Source organism: Hibiscus syriacus, unplaced genomic scaffold, assembly GCF_006381635.1.
Source record: "Hibiscus syriacus cultivar Baekdansim isolate YM2019G1 unplaced genomic scaffold, ASM638163v2 tig00116995_pilon, whole genome shotgun sequence".
NCBI lineage: Eukaryota > Viridiplantae > Streptophyta > Magnoliopsida > Malvales > Malvaceae > Hibiscus > Hibiscus syriacus.
Genome location: NW_024063511.1, coordinates 74521 through 89524, shown reverse-complemented (window position 1 = coordinate 89524; position 15004 = coordinate 74521). Strand labels below are relative to the sequence as shown.

At 32.1% G+C, this 15004-nt stretch overlaps 2 protein-coding genes and 1 long non-coding RNA gene across 5 annotated transcripts; 1 reads left to right on the top strand and 2 right to left on the bottom strand.

Moving 5' to 3' along the window:
• Window positions 1–2410: 2410 nt before the first annotated feature.
• Window positions 2411–7728, top strand: LOC120193399 (protein TOM THREE HOMOLOG 1-like). 3 transcript variants are annotated; one of them, XM_039195905.1, is made up of 11 exons: window positions 2411–2599; window positions 2945–3035; window positions 3127–3179; window positions 3278–3370; window positions 3466–3537; window positions 4571–4643; window positions 4973–5018; window positions 5698–5761; window positions 5852–5905; window positions 6161–6238; window positions 7358–7728. In XM_039195905.1, the coding sequence occupies exons 1-11, from the start codon at window positions 2447–2449 to the stop codon at window positions 7448–7450; spliced, it is 870 nt and encodes a 289-aa protein (XP_039051836.1). In that variant the 5' UTR covers window positions 2411–2446; the 3' UTR covers window positions 7451–7728. The 3 variants fall into 3 exon arrangements, with proteins under 3 accessions (XP_039051836.1, XP_039051835.1, XP_039051837.1); XM_039195904.1 differs by having other exon boundaries at window positions 5698–5905; XM_039195906.1 differs by lacking the exons at window positions 4973–5018; window positions 5698–5761; window positions 5852–5905; window positions 6161–6238; window positions 7358–7728 and having other exon boundaries at window positions 3466–3689; window positions 3766–4929.
• On the bottom strand, window positions 2617–8037 carry LOC120193400. Its single transcript, XR_005522859.1, has 3 exons — window positions 7936–8037; window positions 7374–7504; window positions 2617–2642 (listed from the first exon to the last, which is right to left on the bottom strand). It is a non-coding gene; the product is annotated as an uncharacterized LOC120193400 (long non-coding RNA).
• Window positions 8038–9123: 1086 nt separating this feature from the next.
• Window positions 9124–12633, bottom strand: LOC120193396 (phytosulfokine receptor 1-like). Its single transcript, XM_039195902.1, has one exon. It carries the CDS (start codon window positions 12333–12335, stop codon window positions 9294–9296), a length of 3042 nt encoding a protein of 1013 aa, XP_039051833.1. The 5' UTR covers window positions 12336–12633; the 3' UTR covers window positions 9124–9293.
• Window positions 12634–15004: the final 2371 nt, after the last annotated feature.

The window sequence follows — 15004 nt, the reverse complement described above, 5'->3', positions numbered from 1 at the left end:
ATAGTATAGTGACTATTTTGTAACTTTTAATAATTGAAAAACTCTATAAAGTAAGACCTTATAGTCAAAGAATAATTTTATAGTTTTTAATAATCAATGAAATCAATATAGTAATGCCTTATAGTTGGAAATCATTTATGTATTTTACCATGTTATTAAAGAAATTAAAACTTTAAATTATAAATTAATGGTATTATTGAGTGATATATAAATCCTTCAACTAAGGATGAAGGTACATGTAGAGTTGAAGTAGCCCTTGTTTCTTTCAAAAAAAAAATTATATAATGATATTTTTAATGTTTATATAAAAGTAAACTTATTTCTTTTTATTTTTTTAAAATTAAATACCCAATAAATTCACATTATTTTGAACTTGAATAATTTGTCTTTATCGATATTTTAAAATTATATTGATTTTTGTACGGGGTGTAAGTACCATTACATCTACTTTTATGATTATAGTTGGAATCAAATACTATAATATAAATTCAACTAAACCGATGTTTTGTTTGTAGAGAATAAGTAATTAGTATATTTCAACTATTGATTTGATAATTTTAAGGGAATATGAATAAAATAATTTGTTTTATTGATATTGTTTTTTAATTTTTTTCTAATAATTATGCATTTATGATATGTTTTTTCTTTCTATCTTATGACACCTTTTTACTGTCTTTTGGCATTTTTTTAGTTTTATTTTTTTTTCGTTTGATCGTTTATTTTTTTAGGATTAGATTTGACATCATCGCGACTAATCAAGATGACACTCATTTGTTATCCCGCTGATCTTTTCTATTTTGGACTGTCAAATTAGATTTTGATACGCAATCTACGTTCGTAGATGGTTTTCTCACGATACTTAACTGTGATTTGCGTTTTTCGGAGGTCACTCAATAGTTGAATTCCCTGTTGTAGTTTGTTTGTAGTAGCAGTAAGATCTGTTTGTATCTACCTATTGTTCGAGGTTTTTTGAATGTGTTTTTCACCTTTTCATTTTATGGTCCTCCATATATGATCTTAAATAACTAATTTTTTTCTTGATGGTTATAAAAAAATATTTTAATTATGCGTTTAGTTTACGGTTCTAATAGTAATCCCACATTGTAATTTTAGATATTTTTCTTAATAAAATTAGCTGATTTTTTCTGCAAAAATATTGAATCCATTGAATGAGTTAAGAGATAAAATGAAATGTTATTCTCCTTAGAGAATATGAGTTCGACTGGTTAGACTGAGATGGACTGAGATGGTATATGTAAGTTGTTAATGACTAAAAAAAATCTAAATATGTATTATCCTATGATCATCTTTGACTATTTAAAAATAAATAAATTTAGAAGATGATACACTCACATAATAGTAACCATTATAATTCAAGTATCTAAATTTATTAAATTAAAAGATAATATAAGATTAAATATATTTAAACATACACCTACCAAATATTATAATAATACTTATATAATAAAATTAATTCATATTTTATTTTTTAAATTTTATATAACGTTTTAAAATGTAATAGCTTAAAGTAAATATTATTGTTTGTATTATTTACGTGTACAGTAAAAAACAAATCGTGATCCTAATGCATTAGCCAGTTCAAGCCTAACATTTGGCAGCGCAGTATTCATTGGTGGTTAAATGATAGATCGACAAACTCTCACTACAGTCTTAATATACGATTAAAAAAAACGTTATCAATTTTATTATTACTTTTTAAAAAATTAATAAAAAATTATCGAAAATATTATTATTTATACCGTTTTTTATTATTGGATGTTTTATCGGTTTTATTAATATATCATGTAAAACGTTATCGATTTTGTTATTTTTTTATCGATTTTGTTATTATTGGACACTTTACCAGAAATATTAACAAATATTAATGTTTTAGGTAGAAATAATAATGTTTTAGATAATTTTTTATCGGCAAAGTGTTTAATAATAACAAAATCAGTAAAAAAATAATAAAATTGATAATATTTTATCAGATATATTAACAAAACTGATAAAACATTTAATAATAAAAAAATAGAAATAATAATATTTTTGATAATATTTTATTGATTTTATTAAAAAAATAGTAATAAAATCGATAATTTATTTCTTTAAGCGTGTATTAAATGAGGAAAAGAAAAGAACATAATTAATTAAAAAAATCAAATCACCCTTTTTCTTTCTTATTCCACGCCTCTGCCTTTCGTCGACCTTCTTTGCTTTGCTCCATAATAATTCGTAATGGAGGAAAAAAAATTCGAGAAACTATTATCAAATCGAAGTTGATTAAACTTTTCTTAGGATTTTGATTTTGATGCTCAAATCTTGTTTTGATATAAAAAGAGAAAGGGAAAAAATCAAATCAATCAACTCTTAATTTGGAATTTTAACGTTATTAATTAGAAATAAGAGGAGAAAGCAGAAGACAAAGAAGATTGGCGAGAGAGAGATGGAGCGTAACGGTGTGGAGGAGGACGTGGTAGCTTTGAAGCTGAAAGAAGCATCGAATTGGTGGCACGACATTAACGACTCGCCGCTCTGGCAGTATCGGATTTTTCACATTCTCGCAGCTCTTTACGGTCTCGTCGCCGCCGTTGCCTTCGTATGCATCCCCTCCCCTTTTCATCAATACTTTATATATTTACCTTTTAAGAAAAAAAAATATTTGTTAGAAGTTAGGGTTTAGCTCTGGGTTTGATTGCTTGCTTGTCTAGGAAAATTGATGATTAGCCCTTTCAAATTGAAAGATAAACGTGTTTTGCTTATTGGATTTATCTTCATCTTAATGTGAAAAAGAAGGTTCTAATCAAAGAGAGAAAAAACAAGAACTACGTGCAATTAAGAATCTGTTTTTAGTACTTTTACATAATATGATGTTATTGCCAGGAAGACGCTTATTAATGTTCAGTTTTTTTTCATATACTCGTTTAATTTTTGATATTTTTAGGTTCAATTGATTCGGATACAATTGAGGGTTCCGGAGTATGGGTGGACCACGCAGAAGGTCTTCCATTTTCTGAATTTTCTGGTGAATGGGGGTTTGTATCTGAAAATTTCTATTTTTAACACTTTTTTGTGGGTTTTATTTTGGTTTTTTATTTATTTATAATGCTTTCAATTATATGGCAGTTCGTGGGCTAGTATTTGTTTTCAGACGGGATGTGCAGAACTTACATCCAGAGGTTTGCAACAAACCGTTACATGTTTTGTGTTTCTTTCTGATTTATTCTCTAGCTTGAATTGTTCATGGTTTGTTGTCCGATGTTTCTTTTTTTCGTAGATTGCTCAACATATCTTGCTTGACATGCCAAGTCTAGCTTTCTTCACGACTTATGCACTTTTGGTCTTGTTTTGGGCTGAAATTTACTACCAGGTTATGTTGCTTGCGCTTTTTGCTAGCTTGTCTCCTTGCCCTGGTCTTTTGTATTTTTGTATTACTTTATCTTAACTCTATGTATCCTAAAACAGGCTCGTGCTGTATCAACCGATGGACTAAGGCCAAGCTTCTTTACAATTAATGCAGTGGTTTATACAATTCAGGTAAAATTTATGTTCTATTATTTTGGTATAATGGCCAACAAATGGAGGATTGGAAGCTGGATTCTTTCTATTCAGGAGCTAGTTATGTTTCATAAAACATTGCTATTATATGGTATTCCTTATTTACTTATTTGGCTAATTTCTTGCAAATTCTATAAACGTTTAGTGGGGAGAAGGGTGCCAAGCTTTGACAGAGTAGATTGGTGCCCTCTGTGACTTTGTGAATAGCTATACTGTAAATGGGATGATATCAATAAACATATTGTTCATAAATGATCTTCGTTTTTCTTGGAGGGAGGATCTAAAGTTTCTGCCCACGTGGAAAAATTTTGTTAGACTTATTTTCCATTTTAATTCTTTTAATTGTACGAGACTTAAATTAGGAAATAATCAACTGTCCATTTTGCAGTGTCATTAGTTGAAAACAATGAACTCTTTTACATTTATGAGATGAATATTGGGCTTGGGAAGATTAGTTCAAAGCAAAAGTCACATGTCAACTTCAAGGGAGAAGATAAATTTAGAGAAAACAACGTTGAAAAGAAGCGAGTGGTAGTTTGGGACTTCTTATGTGTTATGTTATACTAAATTGCTTATGTTTTCAGCTTCACTGCTAAAAAACTTTGTTACTATCTATGATGCTTTGCACTTCTGCACACTGTGTTTGCATTAGCTTCATTTTTCTTCATTCTGTTAATGATTTCTTCTTCTGGAGCAATGCTTACAAGCTAGCCTGATACTTGTTTCTATAAATACGAGTTGGTTGGATAAGAGTAACCATAAGATCAAGCTAGTAGGTTAGAAGACACTATAACTCTTGCTAGAACAGTGACAAGGGTATAATGGAACTTGTTCTAGATTTTAGTGGTAAATATGAACCTACAGTACAGATTTCTTTCGTCCTAGCTAGGCTGTCATTTTATCACTCTTGTAAGTATCTTTGCATATTAGATTTACTCTGGAACTATAACTTTTGAGAAAATATTACTAAATTTCCTTTTTGTTATGTGGGACTGGGGGGAATCTATTTCAGATTGCAATGTGGTTGATATTATGGTGGAAATATATACCAGTTTTGGTCGTTCTTTCTAAGGTGTTCTTTGCAGGTAATATTTGTTGTATCCTTAATAGGTTTATAATAGTTAACTGTTCTTGAACCTTTGGTGCTTTCTAGACTTTTTCTGGATAATCGCTTGGCCTCTATTTTGTAAAATGGTTTTTTTTTCTTTTGCTGATCTTTTGTATTCTATTAAAATTTTATTTTTGCTTTTTCTATCTATTTATTTTTTGCAAAAAAAAAAAGAGCAAAGGGCATAAATGAAAAGCATTTAGCAAATGGAGCCTAAGTAATTTTAGATGCTTTATAGATATTTATCTCATGATAACTTGTTTCACTAACAAATAAAATTTATTTTAATCTTATGTATATGAGCAGGTGTATCGTTGTTTGCAGCCCTTGGGTTTCTACTATATGGTGGAAGGTAATTATATTGCCTTTATTGTATTGTTTCTAGTTGTTTTAATGGCATAAGATCAAGTTCCATGTGATTATTGGGTTTTATGTCAAAGCTGCATGCTGAAACTGGCATATCATTTTCTTTTCTTTTCTATGTTATTCAAAATTGTGCCTGTTATTGGTAACTCTTCAGCTTCTTTGTTAAAAGGTCTCTCTTGCTTCTTAACTAAGGTCTAGTATAATTATGGGGCATCTTACTTGGTCCCAAGCTAATTCAATATGTATGATATCTATGCCATGTATTAAAGTGGCTTAAGGGGTTTGGAATCTTGTGAAGACAGAAAAAACATTTACTCTCTGCATTATTTTTATTTCATTAATTGTCTTCATTCTTATTTCCAGATTATGAAATATTTTCTATTGTTGATTTTTTAATCATTATTTATTTATTTACTAAAATATTTTAGATAGGAAAACAGAATTTGTTGCATTAGCTGATAGAAAATATTAAAGTCAGCTTAACTTTATGCATTTCACAATTAATGTAACATATTTCTCATTTTATTAGGAAATAATAAACATAAGATGTTGTTACTTTAAACCTTTATATCCCCAATTTCTTTTCCTTTTATTGAAATTGTCTAATAATATGATTTGTATGCAAATTGCATGGAGAAGCTGTGTAACAATATATTTCTTTGCAGGCTTTTCTTAATGTTGCAGCGGTTCCCTGTAGAGTCCAAAGGGCGGCGTAAGAAGCTGCAAGAAGTACAAATCTACTCAGTAGTTGTGGCTTCTTATTCCAATAATTCTTTTTATTTACAATTTTTTACTGTTATTTCTTTTTGGCTTGGGCAGGTTGGCTACGTGACGACCATATGCTTCTCATGTTTCCTAGTCAGATGCGTTATGGTGGATCTCTTCTTTCCTTTCTGGCTCTTCTATATACATATTTCAATTTGAAATGCTTTTAGCAAGTTTCCTTAGGCTTTGTGAAACTTGTAGATACCTATAATGTTATAGCACTTTTGCTACAAAATGGAAGTATTTTAGTTGAACGTTTATCTGCTAGCTGGTATAGGTTTAGATCAATATCCAATTCACCAATCATTGGTTATTTGACTGAAGTTTATCATATTTGAACTCTATTGTTGTTTTTTTGTGTAGATGTGCTTTAATGCATTCGACAAAGCCGCTGACCTTGATGTTTTGGACCATCCAGTTCTAAACCTCATATATTACCTGGTAAGTTTGGTAAATAGTTCTATCATGTTGCTTATTGCTACTTATTAAGAGATTCATATTGAAACAGTGCAAAGGTTGCCTAACTCATCTTATTGCCATATAAAAACAGAAAAAATGCCACATTTGCCTCATTTTTTTTTTGCTGCATATACATCTTTCAGATGACTAGGAATGCATGTTTCAAGAAACTACCTAGTCTTTTGTTGAGATCTGATAGGAGAATGTTCCGTGATCAGCTTTAATTTAACTTTTATGACTTCTGCAAGCACAGGAGATAGTTTTAACATCTATACTATCCGGTTTGGTTAGATTATCATCACCCAACTTCAAACTAGCTTTTGGACTTTAGGTTTAGTAATTTTACCTATGTAGTTTCACTGATAATTAGAACTTAAGCCTGCTAGTTAGCTATGTAGTTTTACTGTTATTGAGATTTAAGTCTTCTAGACTTAGGTTTTCGAAATTAACTAATGAAGCTGACGAATATAACTGCATTTAGATTTTGTGAGTTTTGTTTAATTAAATAAAATATATATATCATTGCAACTATATTCTGATTGTATTGTTGAATGTATAATTATTTTTTGAATATAATCAACAAATTTGACTTGTACTACATTTACTCCTGACCACAATTTGGTGTGACTTGGCTCTTTAAGTGTTATACTATCTTTACCTTGTCAGTAATATTCTTTATTTACCTACGATAATATAGATAATAATCATAAGCCAAGTCGGTATCCACTGAGCAATGAGCAGCTTCGGCTTTACAAGATAACCAAATAAAACAATAAGATTGCGGAACTTGGGTATCTCCCCTCAAGTATTTTATTCACTACTAAGAACTATTATATCCTTATAATTCTTTAGCCCTAATCTTTTTCAAATCTTTTTCTCTTGCTTTAATTGCTTATATAGTCGTTTGGGTGCGTAAGCCTGACACTAATTCTAGGTTTGAAAATATATACTCTAGAGGAATTGTTATATTTCAATTTTTGTGACATGTTTTAGTTATTTTTATACCGTGTTCGAAATTATAAGGTTTATGTGTTTCTTGATTTCGATTACAGATATAACTTTTGAAATATATTTCAATGACATGGTTCTTTTGTTGAGCAGTTGGTGGAGATATTACCTTCATCTCTAGTCCTTTTCATCTTGAGGAAGTTGCCACCAAAACGAGGTATTACCCAGTACCATCCCATACACTGAACGATTCCGGATACTTTTGTAATGATTTTACAACATGGCTCTTGTTGTAGTACCCTGTGCAAAAAGAACAGAAAAAAATTAGCCATAGGGAAGGCAAAAACTAATAGTTTGGTGTTTTGTTTGTACTCGCAAGCTGATCTCATGGATTCCCAACCTCTCAATGTGTTCAAATGGAGGGGCTCCTTAGATTTTTTTCTTTTAATTTATTTCTGGATTAGAAATTGTGGAACATATCGACTATTTTGGTAACATAAACTCATGTAAGGTAATACCGATGATGGATAAATTTTATTTTGATTTTATGGAATGCTGTTGTAACCGTTGAAACCTCGAAACCTGGCTCCGTTTTCGAACGGACGATGGTGTTTATGTTGAAGTGTATGAACTAACTTCCTAACATGAATATTTGATTTCTGACCAAAAAAAACATTGAAGGTTTGGTTTCAGGAAGAGATGAAACAAAAATACAGAAACGTGAGACGTACCTTGGCAAGATGATTAGATAGCTGAATCAAGATGTGGATGAGAGACGTAAGAATTTGGAATCAACAATTGGACATCAGTATTTAGAAGCAGGTTGACTTGTTGATCCATGAAAAACCTACCACTCTAAACCTAACCGACTGTCAACAAGCCCTTTAGTCATTTTCTTGAATGGTAGTTGTATTTTGAATTTTGGTTTAATCGAGTCAAATTGTGCTTTATGTGAGTTCGATTCAAAATTAGGGCTCGAGTTTGATTTAGATTTATGTTTAAAGCCAGAAAACATGTTCAAGATAAAAAAAAAATTGAATTGTTTGAGCCCACTTGATTAGATTCGATTGAATTGATATATATAATAAACAATATATACAAGTCTGATAGTTATATGTTTAGTTTTTTATGTATATTTGAAGAATTTGCACTTTCATGCTATATTAATATCCGATATAAAATATTAAAAATATATAAACTTTATAGAAGGTGACCAGTCCAAATAACATTGAATGTCAAACCCGTTAATGTCATAAAATAGGTAGTTGGCCTGCAATAAAACTTGCCGAAGAAAGAAACAAAAATTACAAAAAAAAAAATGTTATTACAAATGTACGGTGAACCAAGAAGTTGCTTCTTTTCCACCCTATCGACCAAGAAATTGCTCTTAATAAAATGTCAAATGGTCTGATTTTTTCAAACAATTTTGTGGTCTAATTTGATGGTATTGCGCAACCAAATGCTAGTGAAACTATGGCTGCTAAGTGATAACAGTTTGGTTTAGTTTTGTTTTTTTAAAATAAATTGTATTTAATTTGTACTATTTTGATATTTTAAAAATAAGAGAAATGATCAACTGAGTGTCCGTTTGGCTATTATTATTATTATCGTAATATGCATGATAACGTGAGTTCGAGTTTGCTTACACGATTATTGCAACAGGATAAAAACTTGTTAACAATGTTCTTGAAACACATAATCCAATGTTTTTCCAGTTCAGTTAGTATTCTCGTTTGCCAGTTCCTATTAGGAGATGGAACACCCCAAACCCGAGTGTCCGGCACATATTCAAACACATGTATCGAACATGAACCTTTGAATCCGACACTCAACCGCTTGTCCAAGTAACAGAGTAAAATATCTAACTTTATATTTCAAATCGAATTTTACTTTATATTACATTGTGGAACCAAGCATTCGATCATCTCCCAAAGCAAGAAACCAACTTTGAATGTGAAAACTTGTACGAAAGTTAGTTACAAAAATTGTGTTGCTTCTGTTAGATCCCTCCAAAATCAGAAAGTAATATTTACAATACGATAGTGTATTACTATGAAAAACCGAAGTTTTCTGTCGTTGCTTTGCCCAGCTAGCTGCCGATGTCGACCTTGTCTAGACAAGAAACCAGCTCCTGTGTCGTAGGCCGAACTTTCGGACTTTCGCTTAAACAAAGGCATGCAATATCGAGAACCTGTAACATTTCCTTTTCATGCTGCTTGTCGTAGATATATGAATCAAAAACTTCAGTCTCCTTATGTTCCATCTTCATGTGAATCACCCAAGAGATCAAATCCCGGCATCCTTTCGGCTTGCACATATCCATGGGCCTTTTTCCGGTCATAAGCTCCAGAAGCACGACCCCGAAACTGTACACATCGCCTTTGTAGGAAGCGACGGAAGCTTGACCGTACTCGGGAGGAATGTAACCTAATGTACCTACAAGATCAGTGGTTACATGGGTATCATAAGGAAGTATGAGCCTTGCAAGACCAAAATCCGCTAGGTGTGCTTCGAAATTTTCGTCTAAAAGAATGTTGCTCGACTTTATATCTCTGTGCAGAATATGAGGCTCGCATGACTGGTGTAAGTAAGCTAGACCCCTGGCTGCACCTTGTGCAATTTGCAGCCTCGTTTCCCAGTCAAGCGAAGACGGTCCGTCGACCTTCTCATGCAACCAATAGTCCAAACTGCCATTTTCCATGTAAGAATATATTAACAGCCGGTCACTTCTATGCATGCAGTACCCTTGTAGATGGACAAGATTTGGATGTTGAGCTCTCGAAAGTGCTTCGACTTCGGCATGGAATTCTCTATCAATCTGACCGCAATCACCTGAAAGCCGTTTAATGGCAACCTTACGACCATCGGGGAGGATGCCTCTGTAAACCAGACCGAAACCCCCACAACCGATGATGTTGGCTTGGTCAAAATCTTCGGTCGATTTCAAAAGGTCGTCAATGGAGAGTTCTTTGCAGGTTTCCATATTTTGGAAGAGGACAACTAGCCTTGAACCGGTTTCTTCGGGATCTTCATCATTCGAGTCAGCATCCTCTTTCTCGGGATCAACCTCATTGCGATTATTCGCACGCAACACAATCACAAGAATAATGCCGAGCACGAAAACTGTCCCGAAAAAGATTCCAACAACCATTCCAATGATGATATCTATGTTCCTCCTTGATCTTTGCGGGGATTCATCGGGATCTTTGCTAGTAGTAGCATCTTGACAATGGGACCAGTGCTCACCACAAAGATTGTTCCCTTCAAAGCTTGAGCTCGGAAATGTAGGAAATTGACCCCCCGAAGGAATCTTCCCATAAAGCCGATTATTGGCAACGTTAAAGACGGACAGAAAACTGAGACTTTGCAGTGAAGGTGGTATGGTCCCGGATAAGTCATTATGCGATAAATCGAGCATCTCCAAGCTGGTCATCCCGGATAGATTTTCCGGAATCGGTCCAGAGAAATTATTCAGCTTCAAATCAAACACATGAAGCTTTTTCAGATTCCCAAACTGTGGCCAAATTGGTCCACTAAGAGAGTTGAGACCAAAGTCAAGTGTTGGAGGAAAGCTCCAAATCTGATTATACTGCAATCCTCTCGCACTTTCATTCCTTTTCATGAAGAAAGGAAAATCCGGTGAAGGCTCCTCCAATGAGATATCTCGATAAATGAGGCTAGGTAATTCAGTTAAACTCTTCGGGATCTCTCCGGTAAACGAATTGTTCGACAAGTCCAAGTAAAACAGATCACTAAAGCTTCCAACCCATGGTGGAATTTCTCCAGCCAAATGGTTCCATGATAAATCCAACAACTGCAAAGCAGTGCTATTTCTCAACCACCGAGGAATCGAACCTTTAAGTCGACAGTTTGCGATAACCAAAACCTTCAACTTCTCGAAATGCAGATCGGGATCATCGGGCAACGTTTCATCGGGGAAATTCAGGGTGAGGACCAAAGTAGTCAGGTTCCTACACTGATTCAGAATTCGAAGAGCAGAGGACAGATTTCGGATGCTCGAATTCGAGAAGGAGATATAAGAGAGGCTATGGAATTCTCTGAAGCTCTCAGGGACTTGGCCACTGAACTTATTCTTTGCAAGATTGATATTTTCCAATTGTCTACACAAGGGAAGATTATCAGGCACGGGACCAGAAAACTTATTGGTAGCTAAATCAAGAGAGTTCAAAGCAACCATAGCTGAACAATTAAGAACTATAGGACCCTCAAATGAATTGTTCCTCAAATTCAACAAACTAATGGTTGGAGAATTGGACAATGAACTGGGAATTCCACCAGTAAACTGATTCGAATGAGCAACAAGATACTGAAAACTCAAAAGCTGACTGAACACATCCGGGATATCTCCAGAAAAATTATTCGAAGAAATATCTAAACGAACAAGTTTAGAGAGATTAGCCATACCAGGACTGAGCTTCCCATCAAATCTGTTATTTTGAAGCTCCAAAAGGCTCAAATTTTGAAGCTGAAAGATGTCTTCTGCTATCTCACCAGTGAGATCATTCATGCCAAGAGAAAGTTGCTCCAAGGAAGAACAAGTTCCAAGCCCCGGTGGAATATTACCAGAGAAATAGTTCACTTCTAAACTAAGGTACCGAATCCGAGTAGAATTAGCACATATATGTGAAGGAAGGGAACCATCCATCAAATTGGAAGACATTTCAAGGAATTGAATTGAAGGAAGGTTGATGCTTTCTGGGATTTGTCCGGAGAAATCGTTATAGCTCAAGTCAAGTTGCTCCAAATTCGGCAAATGAAACAAAGACTGAGGAAGTGTGTATTTAAGGAAATTGTGGGAGAGATTGAGAGTTTTTAGCTGATCCAAACCAGCTAAAGAATCAGATATTTTCCCGGATAATCTTTTCCCGGAAAGTTCCAACTTGATAACTCTACCGGAAGATGGAGGATCACAGGTGATCCCTTCCCAGTCACAACAATCAGCTGATGAATTTGTCGACCAACTTTCAAATTTTGTTGTTAAATTGCTCATAAAACCCTGGAGAGAAATCCAGTCGTTTTGATTGCAAGTCAAGTTCTGTGAGTTGAACAATTGAGCTTGGAACAAGAACACAAGAACAAAAACCATAACCCAACACTCATGAACACCCATATTAACAAAGGAAACGGCAAGAACAAAGAAAACCCAAGGTGGAGGGTAACAAAGAAGATTGAAACTTTAATTGAAAAACAAGCAAAACCTTTTGCAAAGGAGAAGAAAATGAAAGATGAAAAGCAAAGAGATAAGGCAAAAAATGGTTGCAAAAATGAATGAAAGAGGGAGGCTTTGCTTTGCCTTTAGCTTTGGTTCTTTTGCGCCAAAAATGCAGTTGGCAGATGGAAAGCAGAATTGAATTGTGAATGGACAGATGAGGATTGGCTTTTTTTTTTTCTTTTTTGCCCAGGCTAACGTTCGTACGGTTCTGACCTCGTGGTCTAATAAAACGGTATACCGGTGAAGCGGTGGTTTGACCGGTGATGGCCGGTCAGGTCACAGGTTTCCCTTGCGCATTTATTAAAGAAAAAAGTCTTCTTAATTTCTGACTAATCTTATTATTATTATTATTGGAAATAGCTCTGACTTCATAGAATTAAGGAGTAATACTATTGACTCGATTCAGTTTTAATGATTAAATTACTTCTTTTATTTTTATTTAATGGTTTAATTTTAAAAAAAAATTAATTTATTTCTTAAAATTTTAATTTATTTATATTTTGACCACTCGATGATTAAATACTCGATAACATTATAACTTAATATTCTTATTTTAAATTTTAACGTTCGAGAGGCAAAAGAGGAAACGAGTTGTATATTTTAATTTCACACTGATCGAATGATAGATTCTATTGATCATTGTGGTTTAGAGTTTTACGAGTTTTGAGTTTAGGATTGAGTATTATGAGTTTTAAAATTATTTAAGTAAAATTTAAACCGATAGAGTAGTTAGAGACAATGAGACAATGTTTACATGATATGCAATTAATAAAATTATAAAACTTTTAAATTTGGACGAAAAGATAATAGAAAAAAAGTTACGTGAATGACACATGAATTTTATGTCAATAAAAAACAATTTACATCGACACATGATTGATGTATCATCCTTTCATTTATAATTTAACACTCGAATGATTAAAATAGAAGTAAATAAAAAAATTAATGAGTGAATTGAAAACTTTTAATTTTAATTACAAAATAAGTGAAAAAAAAATATTAGTGATAAAATTTATAAACTATCACTAAAATATGTATTGACGTTAATAAAAAATATTATTTAATGTATTATTCGCTCCAAATAGTTACATTTACATGATATACATGCATTGTCGATGATTAAAAAATATTTTAAATAGATATAATTTTATAATAATCCCAAATTATTTTTTTTAAATGAATAAATCATAATTTTTTATATATTTGCAACTTGTGATTTAAAAATATGGGCAAAATAGAGTTATAAAGGCAATAGTTGACTGGCGTTTAAGAAAATGGATTTAGTTGACGTTTGGGGATTCAAATTTCGTTTCAAGAAAGGCTGCAATGGTTTGCGTATGACGTCGAGGAGGGAATATGCTCTAATTATTTCATCCTGTCAAGTTGTCAACTATTGAATATGATGGTTTTGGTTCTAGAAATTCAAGATGTTGAACAAATAGACGAGCCTATTTTTTTAAAATATTTATAATTATATTAAAATGTAGTGGCGAGGCCATATTTTGGTAAATGAATTAAAAATATTTATAAGGTGGACACACATACATTAATAATATAAATTTTTTGAATGAGTGTATCCAAATAAAATTTTAAAATGAACACTATCAATAAAATAGATAATTAATTGAAAAAAATTTAAATTTTATAAACTCGATAGACTTGTAATTGAGTCAGGACAGGAGAGGCACCTGCCCAGAATTCTCTTACGCCTAAGGCTCAAAATTATGAAATCCACGTATAATTAAAAAGGGATAAATTATTTATTTAATCACTCATCTATTATTTTATTTCTGGTTTCGTCATCTAATTATTTTTAAAAAAAATTATATTTAACATTACATTTTATTTATTATCTATTATTAAAAAAAATAGTAATATTGATGTGGTATTTTTTAATTATTTTTTTACATTTCACTTAATTATCTTTTTATTATTTTTTGACAAGAAATAGATGGTTGAAATGGAACATGTGCCCTCTTAAAAAAGGGTCGTGTTTTTTTGTGGGATTAGTTTGGTGTTTAATAAAATTAATTGATATTTCTATTTAAAAGTTAATGTATTTATTATATGGTTTATTAAACGTAATAAAGAAAATAATTTAGAAATAAAATTATTTGTTTTTTTTGTGTTTTTATAATTTATTTTTTATATTTATTATTAAAGGTCTAAATTTTATGTTTATCCCAAGCTATTAATCTTAGAAACAAGTCTGTCCCTCGAGATAATGTGGACCCGTCATTGCGATAGTTTACTATTATATGTTAATTATAGTGCTGTTAGGGATGGGTACGGTACGGGTCGGTCAGATTTTTGGTCAATTGACTTGACCTAAAAATCATATATTCTCCAACTCGACTCGAGAAATATACACTCTCAATCTAACCTGATTTTTTTATATAAAATTTGAATCTGACTTGACTAGACTCGAAATAATATATTTATTAAAAATATTATTTTTATTCAATAAAAATATATACTTAATTGAAAAAATAATATATAGAAGCCATTATAGTAATTATCCCTAAATATAAAGATAAAATTATATGTTTTTCTCGGATCGGGTCAAG